At 37.7% G+C, this 20,613-nt stretch overlaps 1 protein-coding gene across 3 annotated transcripts; it reads right to left on the bottom strand.

The window, feature by feature from the left end:
• Positions 1-565: 565 nt before the first annotated feature.
• On the bottom strand, positions 566-17,863 carry LOC125748901 (retroviral integration site protein Fli-1 homolog). 3 transcript variants are annotated; one of them, XM_049025580.1, is made up of 10 exons: positions 17,679-17,863; positions 12,462-12,649; positions 12,014-12,183; positions 8,180-8,383; positions 7,413-7,484; positions 4,423-4,491; positions 3,706-3,768; positions 3,459-3,506; positions 2,518-2,601; positions 566-2,346 (listed from the first exon to the last, which is right to left on the bottom strand). In XM_049025580.1, the coding sequence occupies exons 1-10, from the start codon at positions 17,694-17,696 to the stop codon at positions 1,823-1,825; spliced, it is 1,440 nt and encodes a 479-aa protein (XP_048881537.1). In that variant the 5' UTR covers positions 17,697-17,863; the 3' UTR covers positions 566-1,822. The 3 variants fall into 3 exon arrangements, with proteins under 3 accessions (XP_048881537.1, XP_048881538.1, XP_048881539.1); XM_049025581.1 differs by lacking the exon at positions 17,679-17,863 and adding an exon at positions 17,123-17,572; XM_049025582.1 differs by lacking the exon at positions 2,518-2,601 and having other exon boundaries at positions 17,679-17,862.
• Between the last annotated feature and the right edge of the window lie 2,750 nt (positions 17,864-20,613).

Raw genomic sequence — 20,613 nt, 5'->3', positions numbered from 1 at the left:
TTTGAATATGGGCATTATTTTAGCATGCTCCCAATCAGAAGGTACATAGAATAGAATTTTACAACCCGAACTTGAATTTTTATTGCCACACAAGCAACTTAAATTTTAATTCGGGTAATGAGTTCAAATTTGGTGTCTCTAATTCAAGTTGAGGTAAACATATTCAAGTCCAGGTTCTCTCATTCAAATTCAGGTTGTGTTGAGTCTGATTTGACGCCATAGGGTACACCCTGTACAGGATGCCAGTGCATCACATTACACACTCAACCAAACAATAAAGGAGATTTACAGAGATTAATCAGAATTAGTCACAGGTCTGGGGTCTGGGTGTCAGGCCACCTGTACAATCACAGTTTTGAAACATGTCAAGTACCCAAACCACAAATTTATCTGTAGGTACTGTATAGTGTCGCACTGATGTGTAATATCATTCAAAAATATACAACAGTGAGGAACAGCACTGTGCTATTTGTTTCTGTGATCGGATTTATAAACAACAATGCTGTATGATACCTATTCCATTCCATTCTAGCAAATTAAAAAATTACCTGAAAACACTGGAACATTTTGTTTAAACATTTTATTAAATATACACAATTAGTTATACAGCCAAAATAAAAATGTAATGAATTCAAAATGTACAAGCGTTATGCATTACTGTAGAAAATATGCTACATTGCAGAGATTACATGTAGACACCTAACAATGTAGAGTCCTAACATTAAGCATTTGTAACTGTTTCAGAAGGTACTTCTGTCATTCAGACATTTTTCAGATGGTAAAAATATTTATTAAAAATGAATGTGAAATTTTCTATGTGTTTAGTATGACACATAGTGAGAACATCCTTATCAAAGTAAAAACCTTATTCTGAAATTTTTATTGAGGGGTGGAGGGTCATGAAATATGTCACTTTGATGGACAGTTAAATACTATTACTGCATATTAATGTAAAATTGACCAAACTACAAGCCTGGTTAAGTAACTGAAGACTTTCCATGTCCTTTTATGTTCAATATGACACCTATAATATAATGCATTGCCTGTCAGCAGTCCACAGGAGCCAGTGTATATAGCTTACGTAACACTTTTTGAAAATCAGGGCATTTACGTTAATTTTGTGTATATTCAGCAGCGTGTACTTAGAATTAAAATTAATTTAACCGTCACCACCCCATCTGAAATACTGTATCAAGGGTGCAGAGAGCCCTCCATTAACATATTGTACTTTTTTGTAATATGATGTACAGTGCTCAGAAGGGTGCTATACTGTATGGTTTGAAAAGGTTGCACAAGACTCACAATTACTTAGGCTAGTTACGTGGTTTTTTCCAGCCACTCTCCAAACTTCATACCGTTTTAGTATGAAGGTTTGGTATGTGGTTTGGAGAGTTATGGTCCATGAAATGTCCATTAAAACACCTGTATTATGAAATGCACAGCATGGCTTTTGGCCTAAACTCAAACATTGCCAGTAAGTATACAAGCTTTGTTTGAAATGTATAATAATAGCACACAGTTATATATTTATTTGAAAGGCCCCAAAATATGCAGCATTTTTACCCACTGAAGAGTGGGTTTTTTGAAAGAATCCCTGCAGTGAAAGCAGACTAGCAGTCCATTTCTGCCCTAGAGTGCGCCAACTTATGAAACCAAACATCAATAGCTACATATTCCATAGTCTCCTACATCAAGGACAGTAAAAATACAATGACCTGTATATTGGCACCACGTGATTAGATATCCCCACCCAGAAAAGGAAGTGAGAGATACATCAGGGGTGGTAGAGAACGAACTCTGAGACCAGCCAGGATATGTACCTTCAGTAGTATGACCCCAAGTGGGAATGGCTTCCTGGGTGTCGGGGCATTGTGGAGGCAGGGTAGATGGGATTGGACACTGTGTTCCAGTATGTGGAGGAGGGGCCAAAAAAGTTCCCAGAGGAGACTGGCAGAGGAGAGGGGTGGGAGGTCATGAAGTTCATCTTAGGCTGGTGGCTGTGGTAGGGCTGCATGTAGGCTGTTTCCGGCTGGTACTTGAGGACGTTGCTGTCATTAGCGTGGTTGTGGTGTGCCTGAGAAATGCCGTGGAAGTCAAACTTGTAAGCATATCGCTTGCCGTGCACCTTGGTCATGATGTTCTTGTCATAGTAGTAGCGCAAGGCACGGCTCAGCTTGTCATAGTTCATGTTGGGCTTGCTCTTGCGCTCACCCCAGCGCCGCGCCACCTCGTCTGGGTCTGTCATCTTGAACTCGCCGTTAGAGCCTTCCCAGGTGATGATGTTTGCATTGTTGTTGTCTGACAAAAGCTCCAGAAGGAACTGCCATAGCTGGATTTGCCCAGAACCTTTTAGATAAAGTTGGGAAATGAAGTCTAAACTCACACAATTTCATTGTATTACGGTTTGCACTGCTCTAAAGTGATACAAAAGATTTAAACAAATGTGACCACTTTTGCTATATGCTTTGAGGAGAAAAACAGAATATATTGTTTTTTTATATTTGGTTGTGAACCTACCCACAATCCTGTGTGTGCCAGTGTCAGACAGCTTGTGTGAATTATGTTTAACTTGATGGCTCTTGGAGTGGAGTGCTGGGGATTCTGTGATGAGACATGGGCAGACGGGTCATTTGGGTCCCAAGCTGTAGGCTCCATATTTTCAGGAGTGTAATCATAGGCTGAGACAGATAGTATAATGTACAGAAAACTGCATCTGTACTATCTAAGCATTTCGCCCTGTCACATCCCCCCTTGTTATTTGTTTTGGCAAAGCAGACAGTAAAAGGTCACATTTGTCATTCTTTTAGTCAAGCACTGTTTTTTTGTCACTTAATTTGTTATACAGTCATGCGCCACATAATAACATTTTAGTCAATGATGGACCACATGTATAACAGTAGTATAAGATAAGATTAGATAAGATTAGATAAGATTATACTGAAATATAGAGCTGAATATAGAGCTGAAAAATTCCTATTGGCTAGTGACATTGTAGTCGTCATACGGCATGACTTATGTGTTTGTGATGATACTCGTGTAAACAAACACATTCCGCTGCCAGTCATGTAACAGTATATCGCATGCAATTATGTTCATTACATAATGTTTGATAATAATAAACAAATATGTTACTGGTCTATGTATTTACTATGCTGTACTTTTTTTCGTTAGAGTGTACTTTTTCTACTTACAAAAATGTTTACTGTAGCCTAGGTGGGCTACACAAACTAGGTTTGTGTAAATACACGCTATGATCGCACAATGAAGAAATTGCCTAGCAGTGCATTTCTCAGAATGTATCCCTGTTGTTAAGCGACACATGACTATAGTACATTAAAAGTGAAGTATTAATTCCGATTGAAAATGTTTATTTTGTGTTATTTATTTCAGTAGTCTAAGTGTAAGGGTAAGTCTAAGGGACATACTAGCTTTACATTATATGTTAAGTCAGTTCTTACCTGGGTTTGATAAACGACTGCTGATGGGCCCAAGTGCTTGGTAAGGATCTGATAAAGTACAACATTATAGAAGTTTTGCAGCTATACTGATCACATTACAGACCAATGTTCAGCTATTTTATACTCCAGTGGTCTGGTATATTATACTGCCACGGTCAGCTACGTTATATGCCAGTGGTTAGATATATTATCTCCAGTGGTCAGTATTTTGGCAGTCAGTGCAGTACGGAGAAGTTTTGATCTGTACCTGTTATGTGTCGAGGTTGGGTCTCTGTCACTCTGCTGCTGTGCTGGTGTTCTATTGGGGAACCTGGATAGGAAGTATGGTCACATGCTAGTGATTCAGAAGATGTCAGCAGTCTGTAAATCCCAGTTTCTGCCTGTCAGCCATTCTTATTACTACATTCTGAAGTCCTTATTTATTTTGATGCTTTTACACATCAAAGTTACAGCTCAAAATCCAACAATCAAAGTTCTCAAAGTTAAAAGTCTGCAATATTTTAAGTTTACCAAAAATGCATGTGCTCCATTTATGCCTGATCAATATAAATGGTTTGAACACCGGTAAAAAGGTGACAGGCCTGTGTACATGTGCTGTCTAGAAAATTTCTATGAACATGGTGAGTTTTGGAAATTTTCTGAATGGTTTTCATTGGATTACATGAGGACTGAATGACTTTTGATTTCTAACACTGGCATTGAACCCAATGGTTTGCCAACGACACCCAGTCAACAATTTTTACTGTCACCACCCTGGTCAACCCCCCCCCCCGGCCACTTGTACCCCATGAATATCTTGAGCTCAGCCATCTGATTTCTTCTGGCACCAATGTTACTGTATCATTAGTCATTGGTGATTGGTGGCCTCATTTCAAAAACAACAAAAAGCTTAGTGTGTTTTGGAAATTTGCTCTTAATTTTAGGCAGCTGCTGTTGCACTCTTGAGCTATTTGCCGCTTTGTACCTTTCTGTACAGTGGATAAAGGTGTGGCTGACCAGCTGTTCCTCCTGCTGATTTCCTCAAAGTTGTTCTCTGTAGCAATTAAACAGAAAGCATGGAATGGCATTAACCGAGATATTGCAGCATGCAATCATCCAAACATACTTTAACAGCTGTAGTATAGATGCTCCCCAGGTTACAATGGTCTGTGTTACGACATTTTGACTTTATGATGGGTATGACTATTCAATAAATTACATGAGATATTCAATTCCTTATTTTAAAATAGGTTTTGTGTTCATGAATTTGCCCAACTGTGGGCTAATGTTGTCAGGGTTGGTGTCTGTCCATGCCTATCCAAAGTGTTTGGTACCCATTTGGACAGCAGGTGTTGTAACCATGTAGTCATGGGTTCAAGGCCAGCCTTACTTGTTTTGTTTGTTTATTGGTTTACAGTTTTTCTTAGTGTTTATTAGTTCGTTGCTTCCCTGTTTTAGTTTATCCTACTTGTGTCTGGTTTGATTCTGTTCTGCTTGTGTTTGTGTTCCTAGTTTAACTCCTTCCTAGGGGGTATCTTCAGTACGTCGCTTAAATCATCTGCGATCAAATGCCTCATCTTGGATTAGTTAATGCCCATGAAATCTGGGATAAGTCAGTTTTTTTTGTCATTATTACAGATCAAATGCACAATCATGCAGGACATGGGAACAAGTTAAAGTGAAGTACAAAAATATACTAGTGAATACAACATTTCATTCACATATATATACAGTATATGAATGAAATGTCATGTTTACCAGTTTTGTGTGTGTGTGTGTGTGTCTGTCTGCCTGTCTGTTTGTCTGCCTGTGTGCCTGTCTGTCTGTCTGCCTGTGTGCCTGTGTATATATATATATATTAGCAGCTAATAAATCTTTATGATATAATATTCCATCTCGGCTGAAGCGGTATCTTTCGAAAAGAACATCATCTCGCAACAATAAAGGATCTTGCGGAGCGCGCAAATCCTTCTCAATTTGAAATTCCCTTCTTATTATTTGTGCACCGAATGCAATTGGGCGCTCATCCATGAATGGCAAGGCCATGACTGAACAGATTTCCATGCACGGACACTGATTAGGTGTGTGAGCTAATCCTTGTGTACATAGAACAAACCTGCTCTGAGTAGGTTTGAGGATTTGGATGTGCTGCTATAACAACACATCTAGCAAGAGTTTCGAAAAACTGATAGATCCAGGATTATGCCAAATCGTCAACAATTACATCCGGCTAAACGAGTAATCCATGTATGAAAAACACCCCCTTAGTGTTAGCCTACAGTGTTTGTCAATGTTCCCTAGTTCCTATGTTTGTAATTAATGGTGCGTTCGATTATTTCTCTCCAACTCGGAACTCGGACGAAAACGTCACAAAAAAGGTCACTTCCTGTCAGAAACATGCCTCTTTTATGACGTTGATGTCGGACAGAATTTTCTTGTCCGAGTTGCCCCGTGACGTAATTTCAACATGGCGGCTTACACACTCAACAGTAATTCTACTTTACAAATCTTTAAAAATGTTTATTTTGTTAAATGTTTTAATAATTATAAATGTAATTGCACGTGTTCGATTTAGAGAATACCGTATACTGACCGTAAACTGTATTCTAGCATGCAATATCAGATTTTTACCAGACTTGTTAGTGTTTTTGGTTTGTTTGTAGTTTTTTGCCTCTCGAAAAAAGAATATCGCTATGAATGTACTAAAATATTTTAGAAAGCTTTTAATGTGGTTTGACTAGTTTGTGTTTCTTGTTTGTTTGTCTCTCGGAAATAATAATCTTACCCCAAATCTGCTAAAATATAAAGCAACAACACAAAGCAGCATATTCATGGAGGCAGCCATGTTTGTTCCGAGTTGTGGTAGCTCGAATGGGAGATTGTCGGAAGTGATGTCACTCAACTCGGAATTTCTAAGTTCCGAGAGATAATCAAATGCACCATTATTCCACCTGTTGTCCTATGCCTTAATTCATGAATTGATTGGATGGTCCTCACCTGCTCCTTGCTGCCCCTAGTGCTATACAACCACACCTGCCCCTTGTTAGTTGTTGCATTCCGTGTATTTAAGTGCCTGCCTTTGTCCTACTCTTCAGTCAGTCAATTTATTAGGCATCTCTGCTTTACCATGTTACTGTGTGTGTGTAGTTGCTTTGATATGTCTTTCTAGTTGTGTTTTCTGTGTTGCCTTGTTTGTTCTAGTTTGTTTGTTTATAGTTTCTTTAGTTATTTTTTCTATTGACTTCTGACCTCCTGTGGTCCCTTTATTTTATGGTTTCCCAGTATGCATTGTTTTTGTTTAATAACCCCCTTCTCTGTCTCAGAGCCACCAGTGGATCGTCACCTTGATTCCCTGCTTTCACCATGCCCTACTGTGACAAATGTAAGTGTTCTAAGCATGTTTTAAGGTAGCCTAGGCTGGGCTATGATGTTTGTTAGGTTAAATGTACTGTATGTTTCCCTTACGATAGGTTTGTCAGAATATAACCCCATCATAAGCTGGGTAGAGAATGTGATGCAGAAAACTAGGTAATTCCACAGGGTTCACATAGTTATTCTTTACAGGAGTGATTATTTAGACAATTTCCCTATGGGGATCAATAAAGTATCAATTATTATTATTATTATTATTATTATTATTATTATTATTATTATTATTATTATTATTTAAGGTAGAAAGATGCATTGAAAATCAATCTCCACAATTGTCCTTGTATGTTAATGTCAGCCAAATTTCATATTTATATTTGTGGTATGGTTGGTTTTGAGATGATGTGACTACCACAACCTTATGTTATTATACTTTTTAAATCTTAAACTTTAAAAAAAATGTCCTTGTATCTCACTGACAATGGAAGGTTGTGCACTCTGGTGGACAAAGATTAATGTTGTGCAATTTGGGTTTGGCACTTTTTTTTTTTTTGCCCTGGAGTGTTTAGTTTTGCAATAGTGAGGCTGAAGTTTGGTGTCTATTACCTGCTTTGACCTGTAGGCGGGGCTGCTGCTGTGTGTTGGTTGATGTTGTGGTACAGGAGAAGGTGGGGCTACCTAGAATGAAAGGCAGAAAGGATTTTTGAAACGTATAGTTAGGTAGGCTTTTGAGAAACCACTCTTTAAAGCAATGCCAGTTTCAAGAAACTATTGATCATCCTGACTGTTAAATGCTGCTGTGTAGGGAGGTGACAGATGTATTAATCAGATTAACCAAAACTAGTAACAACAAAACATACCTCTGTCATAAATGCTTAAATACAGAAACAGTTTCTCTAAGTTTAGTTCACGGAAAGTACTTTGCTAAAATAGAAGCGTGGGTTGCATCTGGTATTTTGCTGTAGAATTTATGTATAAATGCGTCTGTCGATGTATATAACATATATTGTATATCTTAGTGTTGGTTATGGTGACCTGAAATTCCATGTCAAGGAGGACAGTTTCAGCTACTTCAGATTTTGTAAACTGCTTTAAAACTGACTCCTGTGCTTGGCTAAAGAGTTCAGTTCTTGTGCATTGACCAGTTTGTTTCTTTAAATGAAAGACTCATCCAGCTGTGTCACATTAATATTAGTGACATGTGCATGATTATAGAAAACTGACCAATCAGCACACAGCAAGAACTCTGTGCTTAAGTTAAATCCAGAGCCTTTTAATTGAAATGGTAATTTACAGACCCCGTTTTAGCAGAAACACTGACATGGATTGTCTGGTCACCCTAGTGTTAGTGTTGTGCAAATACGGCTTCTTACTCTCACGGAGGTAGTTGAGGTGTGAGAGGAGGATGTCGGTGTTAAACTCTGAGGTGAGGTGCATCAGGTCGTCTTTGGTCATTTTGCAGAGAGCCTTTCCATCCACCGAGTGGAAGAGAGACACGTCGACGTCCACTAGGCAGTACTCTTTAATTGCCCACTCCAGCCACTGCCTCACGTGGTCCTGCATCCACACCTCAGGGTCTGAAGATGCGGAAGGGGGAGACACCATGAGGCATACAGCCTAAGGCATAAGAACGTCTTCCAAGAGACCAAGGAGTCTTCAAATGATGTTGGGTAATGCAACAAAATTAAATGTACGACCCTTATATATTAGCTAAGGATATAATTTGATTAAATAGAATCTGAATATATGATATTAATGTGGTAAAACCATCGAAATGGAAGTCCACCAACACCACTATTGTGTCTTTTACCAAGACATAATTTTATTGTAAGTATAATAAAGCAAATTGTCTGAGGTGTCTTAAATAGATTAGCTCATTAAGCTGGTAAAAATTGTCCAAAGCAGAAAAATGTTACCACGGCGATTGTTTGGTGTAGCTGGGGTGTTGGCTTCTGCATCTTCATTGTTCTTTTTTAGCATACAACAGTGACATAATATCCTTGTATTATGTTGACAAAAATAGTTTTTAGGGTTGACTCTTAGGAATAACACTTCCACGTACCTCCACATTGTAATGCCTTCAAATCTGTTCTATAACGACTGCATATGAAACCATATGCCGCACAATATTGAAGGATATTGTCTATTTTGGCAAATGAGAAAAGTGAAGGCTTTACATACATGCTGCCAGTTCACCATCTAAAATCTATACATTTGTGTTGCGGTTGGGTCATTATATGTTGCTCAAGGTAAGCCTGGACCCTTGATGGTGTGCTAGTGAACTGTCACCTTGGAGATATGAGGACCTTATGCCCAACAAAAAAAAAAATCATTTTGTAATCTGAGTAGCCTGGTTAGATAGTAATCTGATTAGAAACACTGACAACTGAATGATTCAAATTTTAAGAATATCATTTCAACATGTTTTTCAAATATGGGTTAATGGGGGAATGTCTGTAAGGCTTAAGTTTCTCTCTTCCTCATATATAAACATAGAGCTTATTATGCTTTTTTTTTTTTTTTTACATTTTCTGCTTTGTATTTAAGAGACTTGCATTTATTTACTTGGCAGATATTTTTGCCTAAAGCAACATGTTGAGAATGCAGGGTCTGCCAGTCCATGGAATGGTTGGGATTAAGGGCCTTGCTCAGGGATCTAATTGTCACATCACTCTGTCGACCACAGGATTTGAAATGGAGAGCCACACGTACAGATTATTTTCTAAATTAACTTGGTAAAAATTCATTGTATTTATGGTGTTGCATAGGATGTTTGTTAGAAATGTTTTTTTAGACGGACAACTCAACTATAAAGGTGTATCCGTATTCCCATGAGTTTAGCACAAGTCAGCATAGACTAGTGATGCAACTCTTCAGATTAAGATACAATGGTAATCAAAATTGGAGAACAAGGTAAGTCACAGCCTATCCAATTCTAACATGAATAGAAGAGATGTATTTTAATGATGCCATCAGTGGAAGCTACGCCACATCACTAAATTACTTAAGCACATTTAAAGGTACGCAATAAAAATTAGAGAACGGTTTATTTTAATAGAAGAAGCCTACAAATGAATTTTGTCAACTTTTGATGGTTGCAACTTTTGGAAATTTATAGGAAGCGTAGAAGCCCTTGCTTTCAGTGGTTGGTACACGAGCGCTCACAAGACAACCAATTTCTCACACTCCTCTGATTTTGTTCCACTCGTCTTCCAGTTTCTTCCACACTTTGTTAACTTTTATTTGCCATAATTTTGTCACCAATTATCTTCCAAATATTCTTGATAGGGTTCAGATGAGGACTAACCATATCTCCTTAATGTTTTCAGCTTTGAGGAATTGCCTCACCCATCTTGCAGTAAGGTAAGAGGCATTATCTTGTGCAAAAAAGACTGGCTGACCGGGTAATGCTTGCAGGGAAGCAACCGCATGTTGTTGATGGAGATTCTGATACTAATTAGCATTCAGCTTACCATGTAAACATATGCAAGGCCTGACTCCAGTGGCAGAGAACATACCCCACACCATGACACTTAGCCCTCACAACTTCTCTGACTTTCACACAATTTTAGTGGAGTCTTTCCTGAAATCAATGCCACAAATAATGTACCAACTATATTAAACTTGTTTTCATCACTGAAATTAACTTTGGACCAGTTCTCCTCTTCTCTTCCAGTGGCTAAGAGGATCATTCCATTAGCCTTCATCTGAATAACCTGTCACCACAGGCTTTCAGGCACCTTGGAGAGGTCCACCATCATGCAAAACGATTACCAGTGTTGGCAAACAGATTTGGGTTGCCAAATATTTCAGATCAAATAATAAAAAAAAACTGAAGTATAACAAATCATTCGCTAATTTTGATCACATGCCTTCTTATTGAAACCATTTTATTTTGTGATGTGGCATATCTTTCACTGATGAAATACGATTAAAATACATCGCTTCGTGTTCGAATAACTTAATTCGGATAAGCTGTGACTTTGTACATTATAAAAATATCTCTTGTTCTATAATTTTGATCACCACTATATATAATTATGATCTTTTCAACATAGTATTTTAACCGCTATAATCTATTTATACCTGAGGAAACACTGTGGGAGGGAAAATGTAAACATCTACTCTAAGACTTGTTTCAAATAATTGAACTGAAATTAATTGTGAATTCTACATCACAAAATTACAGAACAGGATTAGGGCCACCGTGAGAATATTATTTGAACTCCGAAAAAGAGTCAGAATTGAAATAATATTTTCATAGTGGCCCTAATCCTCTTCCGTACAAAATGTACTTTCTAGTAAAATGTTATAACTGACAAAAGAAATGATCTAAAATGAAAAGCACTATATAAATGCAGAACATTTACCTGATTAAACTTTGTGCTTATTTTAAATATTGCCATGAGAGAACCAGTAACAATAGGCGTAACACTTGTACTGAACTGATTAAAACAAAATTATTTAAAAAGCAGATGAGCTACATGTTGAAATGCAATTCTAAATATATTAATTAATTTGGACTGGATGTCATGTGTTTTGGTTGTACATTTGTTGTGGTTGCTAGTATATCCATCCATTTTCCAAACCGCTTATCCTACTGGGTCACGGGGGGTCCGGAGCCTATCTCGGAAGCAATGGGCACGAGGCAGGGAACAACGCAGGACGGGGAGTCAGCCCATCACAGGGTTGCTGGTATATGTTCTGTTGTATTATAGCATATATTATGCCGAAATATACCTTAACATATTTTAATCATTTAAATATTGTTAAGACAAATTGGATTTCAATAATTTAATGACATTCCCATCTTAAATCAACATCATGGCAATATCTGTGTGCTGTCTGGGTATGTATGCATTAATAAAAGGATGGAAGTAACGCAAAAATTATTTTCCCTAGTAACTACTTTTTTTTTCTATGTAGTAATTGGTAAAGTCATTTAATTACTTTGCATAAAATAATAGCACAATCAAAACAAAATGCTAGTTTCCCAATATAACAAACGATGCTGTGGTTCAAAACTGCAGTTAAACTTTCTACTTCAACACACATTTAATTGTGGTTTTTAAACACTAAAGGCTGCTTTGGCACATTTACTTATTTAACTATCAATATGCAAGGTGCGCAGAACCACTTCCATTCATTTTGTAACACCTTACCTTCCGCTGGGGTTTTTACATGTACTTTGCAGTTGCATGACATACCTGCCGGCACAATGACCCTCTTTTCATCAGTGGTGCTGTTATGAGCAGCGGTTGTCTGGGGACTGGTGCGGGTCTCCGAGAATGCAGCCTGGTAGGCCAGCTGTCCGGCCTCGCTGCCGCTTATGTGCCGGGATCGTTTGGTAAGGCTGCAGTCCACAGGGGACTCTCGGCTATAGAATTGGAAGGAACACGCAGGAAAAAATAAGGAATTTGTATTTGTGGTGGTACTTGCATAAATTGCCAAAGGAATCTCAAATTCGCCAAGCAGATAAAACCCAATGCAATTAATATATTTAGTTGCATGCATTGCAAGTATTAGACATATTTAAAGCATTTTATATTTATTTTCAACTTGGGACAAATGGGTATGAAAAATGGATGGATGTATGTATTGGTATTTATGTAAGCATCCTAAATATGTGACAGACATTACCTTCGGATCACATACCTGGAGCCATTAATATGCTCTGCTTCAGTCTTGGCAGGGTTCCACTCCGGCTCTGTGGGCTCAGGGCTCTCCTTGGAGGTTTGACTAAACACCCTGGATGACGTCATCTCCTCTTTCATGTGCATTGCTGGGGGCCCGTAGGATGATTCAAAAACGGACTGGTCCTCACTTACCACAGAAAGCGCTTCCTGTGGACATGCACACAAAAATGGGCTAAGTGTTACATGTAGATATGGATAGTGGTGATGCATAAAGTAAGGGATGAACTGTTCTGGGTAGGCAGACATGTGTCTGCATTCACTTAGCATTCAGTTAGTACTTAGCATGCTCCACTGTCTGCAACATGGATTCTCACAGTGATCTTTGTCTTTTGAGAACTTAGAGCTGGAAAAAAATCTAAACAAACTCTTTTTTTAAAAAATAAATAAATAAACAGCCCAAAATACAGGTAAAACTCTGGAGGGGAGAGCAATGAAGGTAAGAACCAGTAGACTTAAATCAAGATTGTAGAAACCGTTTGCAACTTCCTGTCTTTAAAATTGTTAGCTGTTATCTGTGTGAGGGTTAGAGTAGTGGGAAGGAGTAACGCACTTGTGTGTAAAGTGCTGTGAAGGATGCTGGAGTGTTTGACATTGTCGCTTATGCCTGTACGTCACGAGTGGACATTCTACCGTCCTACAGGAAATCTCCAGCTCTTTGTGCGCAGTAACCTTTTGGAACAGGGCAGGGGTTGGGAAATGTGGGTCATATAATACTGGAAAACAAAATTGTACTGAATAGGTCATAGGTTGGTTGTGGGGGCTGTGTTATGTGATTTGAAAGGAAACAGCCTTTATTAAAGTCTGTGCTGTGTTACTTCATTGTCTGAATTATTTTCAAGTCGTTGTTATATATGCACATGTGGAGCTAACTTGCTAAAAGGACACAACCCTAAGACCTTGGCTTGATGCACAATATATGCTACAATGCAACAGAACGTGTATTACAACCAAATTAATTGATATATTTAGGCTTGCATTTTAGCATGTGCCTGTCAAGCTGAAATAGCCCATTTGCTGATTTGCCCTTTTCCTCGCCTATTGGAGAAGTGAAACAACCAAGAAAATGGCAGCACAATGACTTCAATCTGGTACGATTATCAGAGCTGAAACTGCAGTGGATGCTATAAATGCTCAGTGCAATGTAGCAGCGCTGTTCTTTCCTTACCCTTATTAATATAAATATTTTTTTTACTTCACAAACAGAGCTTACTTTGAAGTCAGAGGGGAAAAATCATCTCATATGACAAACAATGCATTCTGTTGCAAGAAGCATGGATAGTTCTCAAGGCTGGAGATGCACTAGCAGTCACATCTTTGCACATGTGCACACCTAACCACAGCCACAGATAAACACACACAAACCGACACAAACACACGAACTCTCGGCCCCTCTTTTCTCGCTGTCTCTAAAACTGAAATACACATGCAGAATTGAAGCCTGGCCACCACTACCACAACAGACTTCCTGTTCAATGAGTTTCAGTCCCAGTTATCTGACAATGACAACTGTTGGCACAAATTCTGCAAGTGAGATGAGATTTTTGCAGTAGTTTCAACAAAACCAGGATTAATCATCCAAAGTTTTCTTGAAATGTTTTTTTTTTCTTGGAAGAATGGTTCTGACCATGAAACAACAAAGCATTCATATAAATTTAAAAACTAAATATGAGACTGTACATTTATAAAATCTTATCAAATGTAGGTATTTTCCAAAGTCATTTCATTTTTATACAATTATAACTAATATTCAACATAATTAAACTTCAACTAAGATTTTTAAAATATACCTTATATTTTTAAATAGTTACCAGTGATAGTACTCAATTTTAGCATGGGAGCCTGATCCAATCTCCCTATTAATAACTTGGGGCAAATCTTTATGCAATAAAATCCATTCATTCATCCATTTTTTTACCTACCTAATAAATGGACGGAAACACAATAATAGCAAATACCTTATTAAATATTTTGGCATGGTTTCTGTGTACATAGTAAAATCAGTAATTAAGTGCAACATTGAGAACATTATGCATTTATGCATATAAAGTTTATTTTCTTTTGTCAGTTTTGCAACTGTCAAATACTTACAAGACTTACAAATATGTGAAGATCCATGAGAAATTTTCCAGACCTTACCAATATCATCTTTCGCATGTCTTTACAATAAATGATTACAAACCGGGTTGGCTGTGTTTTTAAGCTTATTGATTTTCATGCATAATATATACAAGCTATCAAATTATATCATATATTTAGTCTTTCATGTGATTTTTCATGAACTTATGGGCAGCTCCTTAAAATCACTCATCATGCAAATGTCCCTTGGATAAAGCACTTAAAGTTTATGAAGCTCATGTAAAGCAATCATGCCACAGAAAAAAATAATTTGGATATTTAATTTTAATTATACCGGCAATATTTAGCTAAAACAGGGGCGTTTCATGCTACTGAAAGTTTACCTGGGGCTTCAAGTTTTTTCTGAAGTAAGATAACTGTCATCAGGGCTAAAATACTCGGGGCTACACTTAAAATATTCGGTGCCATAGCCCCGAATAATCGGACCTAACGCCGCCCATGAGCTATCTTAATCATTAGACCTATGGCTTTTGTCTGTTAGTCTCCCAAGTGGATTAAGAAATGTTAGGATTAAAAAAGCAGAAGTAAATGAAAAGGTCGAAGTGATTCTGCAAAGGGATGAGCAGCTGCACCCTAAACTGCAAAAACATGATGTGGTTTTCACAATTTTTTTCATGCACGCAGCAAGCAGCGGTGGTGAAAAAAGCGCGGGTTGCTCCTTTGAGACAAAAAATAACTAATTTTTACAAAGAATGTCGGCGTTAATACGGTTTTTGCTCTTTATTTACATATGGTTGTGTACGTAGGCTATGTGTTTATTATAATTCTTTTTAATTTTATTTTTTCTTTCCCTTTTATGTGAAAGGGGCGGAAATGTGTGCGGAAAGTCTGAGGTTTAGAAACAGGAAGCCTGTTGAGTTAAGATAACGACACCTGACAAGCACTATAAAGTACAAATTATTCTTTAAATAACTCTGCCTGCCCCTGGACATTGTGGGGTGGTAGTCGTACCTACATATGGTAGTTAAAAAACACGTATTAGTTATTTACTGAACATGAATTGATCTAGATGCTTTGGTCAGCGACATTTACCCCTAACCGTCAGAATTAAAATAGATAATATGTTTACAAAACAAAACGATAATTAACTATCGTTTAAACAGACTTGTTACTTTATTCGATAGGCAACGAAAATTCTTGGTCATGTAGGCCTAATTACAATGTAACGCGTTCGTTTAATTTCTGAAAACTCAGTTTATACATTAATGCTTTTTATGACTGGGTTGAATATGCTTAGAAACAGAACACGAAAACGTTATACATTATATAATACATAGTGAGTTTTATGAAGTTCTTGGTAATGCAGCCACACTAATTCTAAGATGTAACTTACTAAATGCAGTACAGTAACATTTTACCATTTCCAGAAAATATGTGAACTGTGTTAACTATAATAATTACATTTAATCATATACACATTTTTTAATAGTGATAAACAATTAATGCCAACTTTCCGTAAATATTACGTTCAAAAGAATTAAGTTTTATTAGGGATAAAATACGAGATTATATACGAAGAGAGAAGTTGTAAGAATTCTTTAATTATGACCCCACATTGCACGCATCTCCACAGTTTTGTTTCCTTTACCCAGTTGTATTGCACATATTAGCATTGCCACACCTGTATAAACAAGTAGCCTGCCGATACACGCGCGCGCGCACACATATCTTTTTATATATAGCTACACTTGTAGAGCAACAGGGTTTAGCTAGGCTTCAAAAACAGGAAATCGCCATCGTGGTATTACCAAGCTTGTAACGTTTGCGGCGCTCAGAAATATTTTATTGGTATTATTAAAATCCTTTTACATACTTTGGCTATATATCGTCGTACTTTTCATAGTTGGGTGATTTGCCTTATTAAGCATTTTTCATACCGTCATACTGACGTTGATTTCATGAATTTTGTTTAACTACATAATCACGAGTTACATTAATGTTTCGATACAACTAAACTGATTCATTTTTAGTTCAACATTTTATACTAGGAAGTTGTCTGAAGTGACGCCGGTTAAGATTAGTAAGTTTCTTAAAGCTACTGGGTAAAATTCAACCCATTAAATGACGTGATAAACAACTTCACAAAAAGTTGGTCGTTTGTGATATTAATGCGTTGAAAATGTAATTTTAGCATTTTTATATAAATTTGCTTTTTTCTTTTAGTCTTTTTTTTAACTCATCTTTACTCATGATCGACTTCAAGCAAGCAAATATAAAGAAGCGTTTACTGGGTAAATGTGTAAATGTATGTGCAGTTTAAAAAAAAAAACACGGAACCTGCGTACTTGACTGACAAAGTTCTAAACAAGGATAATACAATGCAATCTATATTGTATCTACGAACTGAATTTATCCAAGGACTATAATGAATTGTAATTCTATTGTTTCATTATCTTGGACACAAAATATAATACTCATTTCAGCAACAGCATTTTCCGTGCAGAATAAAAAAACTATATATAAAGAAAATCAAGACATATGTACCCGTCATATCGCAGAATAAGATCCTCCAGTCTTTTGGAAGTAATCTCCTTAGCACAAGTTGTATTGCGCGGGAGCCACCTGCTTCGGGTGCGCCTTTGAGTTTCACAAAGCGACAGCTTAATGATAAGTAATATCATTTCGTTCTTTATAAAATTGCTATTCTCGACGCGTTGCAGACTTAATAACTACAAGTATATAACTTGTCTGTCAAATTAATTCACTGATTCCAATTTAACCCGAAAAGTAACTCAAGTAAAACGAATGGAAACAAGAAAATCAACGTTCCCATTCTAAAGAGGTTCTGGACACCATTTAGTTTTTATCTGAGTCTAAAAGATGTAGTGGTTTCTTGTGTTATTAAACAGCCGACATACAACCACGAACGGGAAGGAAGAGGAAATTTTGTACAAGAAGGAAAGAGTGGGGACCTCGCATCACCGCCTCGTCTCTCTCACTCTGCAGACAGATCTGCTAACCGACTCAGTGGGTGGCTATGCATTTCTACTCATTTTCAGAAGCGACATTAAAAAGAAGCACAGCCACATCGACCGCCTACCTTAATCGTACAGTCCATTGCAGCAGGCGCTCAGTTTGTGTAGTTCATGTATCAGGTTTAATTGGTCCTTTATACCTAATTGGCTTTGATGACCAGTGTGAACCACATCGACTTCTCTGCACAGGCGCATTTAAGCTTCGGCGCAAACCATTGCAGCAACAATTCTCGCTAAGACCATAACCGGATGACGAGGTTTTTTTCGCTCTCTGTCGTCTAAAATTGGGAAGTGAAGTCACACTAACCATTTAAGCTAGTTTCTTATTGGTGAATAAGTCATATTACTTTCTTAGAAAATCCCAAACTATTTTGTTTATTTTCAAGGTACGCTTGACTTTACCGGCTCCGCACTTTCTATAAAACAGATTGTGTGGAGAATGGGCATAATTATACATATTTGAACGCACACAAACATGCATTATTTGATATAGGTTCATTTAATAGAACGCGTCTATCCATTTTCAACAACTCCATTATCATAAGAAAGAACTCCGCTAATGGACAAGATGCTAAAAATCACTCCGTTAACCCTACCTGCAAGCTCCGCATTTTTCTCTTCTTTTCTTTCTTTTTTGCAATTCTGTATTATTCATAAATATCTTTAATAAAGATTGGAATCTTAATCCTAGCAGTCCTGACCAGAATAAGCTGTCAGAAGGATGGATAGTTTTGGATAGATTGATGGATAGATGGAAGGATGGATGGATAGATGGATGGATGGATGGCAGGGGTCCACAATGGAGAATTCTGACCGACTTTAAAAACATAGCCTACAAAGCTATTTTTCCTCAGTTAAAGCAGTGGCGTTGTGCGAATCAATTTAGGTACACACTACCCAATATTCTGTAAAAACATCGCGTGTAATTTATTCAACAATAACAAATTATAACAATATTGTCCTTATCCATCCATGCATTTACCAAAACCGCTTATCCTACTGGGTCGCGGGGGGTCCGGAGCCTATCCCGGAAGCAATGGGCACGAGGCAAGGAATAACCCAGGATAGGGAGCCAGCCCATCGCAGGGCACACTCGCACACCATTCACACCTACGGGCAATTTAGCAAGTTCAATATAGCCTCAGCCTGTTTTTGCACTGCGGGGGCAAACCGGAGTACCCGGAGGAAACCCCACGACGACATGGGGAGAACATGCAAACTCCGCACACATGTGACCCAGGCGGAGACTCGAACCAGGGTCTATCGTCCTTAACTAGACTGTAAATAACACGTCATTAAACTGACAGTAGACTTGTAGTCAGGGTAATCTGGCCAATAAGCGACATTCCTCCGTCAATTCGCATCTCTTAATTCCTTTCCATCCCTCATCATTCCAGTCTTTTACCGATAACTCTGCATCATGTCGTGACATTCACATCTCTCGTCACAGAGGCAGTGAACAAGGTTAGCAATCGTTAGCAGTTTACAATTGCTAACGAAGTAAATGTGTCACTGCAAGTAGGCCTATAAGAAGACAGAATTGTTTCTGCGTTTTTGTCCCGCAGACACATGCTGCGTTGGCTTAAAACTGTCAAAATATACCACACACATGTCTGGTAGGGTAGTTGTGTAATCCAGGGCATAATTTTGGGTTGAGCATTGGAGGGGTTGAGGTTATAAACATCGCCCCTCCTCATAGTTTACCCCCCATGTGTATAATCTGTCCCAGCGAGAAAAATACTGTGAAGTTTTGTTATTAACGTATGTTAATTAACGTTAGTTAGCTAACGTTAGCCAGCAGGAGAGTTAAATATCGCTTGACATAAACCCGAGTTTAGTAACATCGGGTATCATTAGGCCGTGTCCAGCAATGCACGAGGGGACGCAATGTCTGAGTTTTGTTGGATTTGTCATGTTTAAATCACCAATAACGGTAGCCTGATAAAATAGACATTTTATTATGTTAGAGGGCTGTTTTAATCTGACACTTACATTGAACTAAAGTGTTTAATAAGCCATTCATTTGTACTAGGCCTATACTTAAAAGACCTTAAATTGTATTGAGACATCAGTCAAATAAATATTGGTTTAAATGGACTCGATGGCGATATATATATATTTGACAGCCCTATATATATATATATATATATATATATATGGCTGTCAAAGTTAACGCGATAATAGCGCGTCAACGGGAATTCATTATAACGTGACTATTTTTTTATACCATTAACGCTTGTCGAGTCATGTGGCAGCTTGGGAAAAATAATGAACAAGAAAGAAAATGGTATTTTGAATGGCTGGTTCAGCTTCAAAACTCTGTAAGATGGGTCCATCGACAAGACCATAGTTATTTGCAGTTACTGTCGATGTGAAATAAGTTACCACCGAAGTACATCTAGTCTTATATCATACCAGGCTGCGGCTCTTTTCAGAATGATAGACACATTCATATTTTCATGTCTTAACATATTATGATAATACTTTAGTAAATATGAAGAATTTATTCATGGGTTAACTATTTTTATTATTTTTCGTTTAGATATTTCTTTAGCTAGATGTGAATGAGTCTGTCCGTCGCGCGCTTCTGTGATATCTTAACTGCATAATTTACATTATGGGGGGACACACTGGTATGAAACTAATATTTAATGTTAAATGTGGGGTGGTCCAAACGAATAATTAAGAAATGTGAAGGGGACATGTCCCCGTCAGATTTAATGGTGACGACGCCCATTTGTCGATTTATTAAGTTTTTTGGGATTCTTAATTATTTCATATACTTTTTCTAGTAAATTGTCACCACGCCTTCCCGGATCTTCGTAAAAATATTATATTTTCTCCGATTTACATATTATAGCCAGCTGAGTTCGGAGTGGTGAGGACATTTTCCACTGTTCAGTCAGCAAAATTACAAGTAGTGGAGTGGAGAGTGAAAGGCAGACAACTGCAAAGCCAAACAAACTTGGGCGAGGGTGAAGACTATCGCTACAGAACTGA

Source organism: Brienomyrus brachyistius, chromosome 9 (assembly GCF_023856365.1).
Source record: "Brienomyrus brachyistius isolate T26 chromosome 9, BBRACH_0.4, whole genome shotgun sequence".
Taxonomy (NCBI): Eukaryota; Metazoa; Chordata; class Actinopteri; order Osteoglossiformes; family Mormyridae; genus Brienomyrus; species Brienomyrus brachyistius.
Note: the sequence above shows the minus strand (reverse complement) of the source record. Positions and strands in the feature narration are given on the sequence as shown.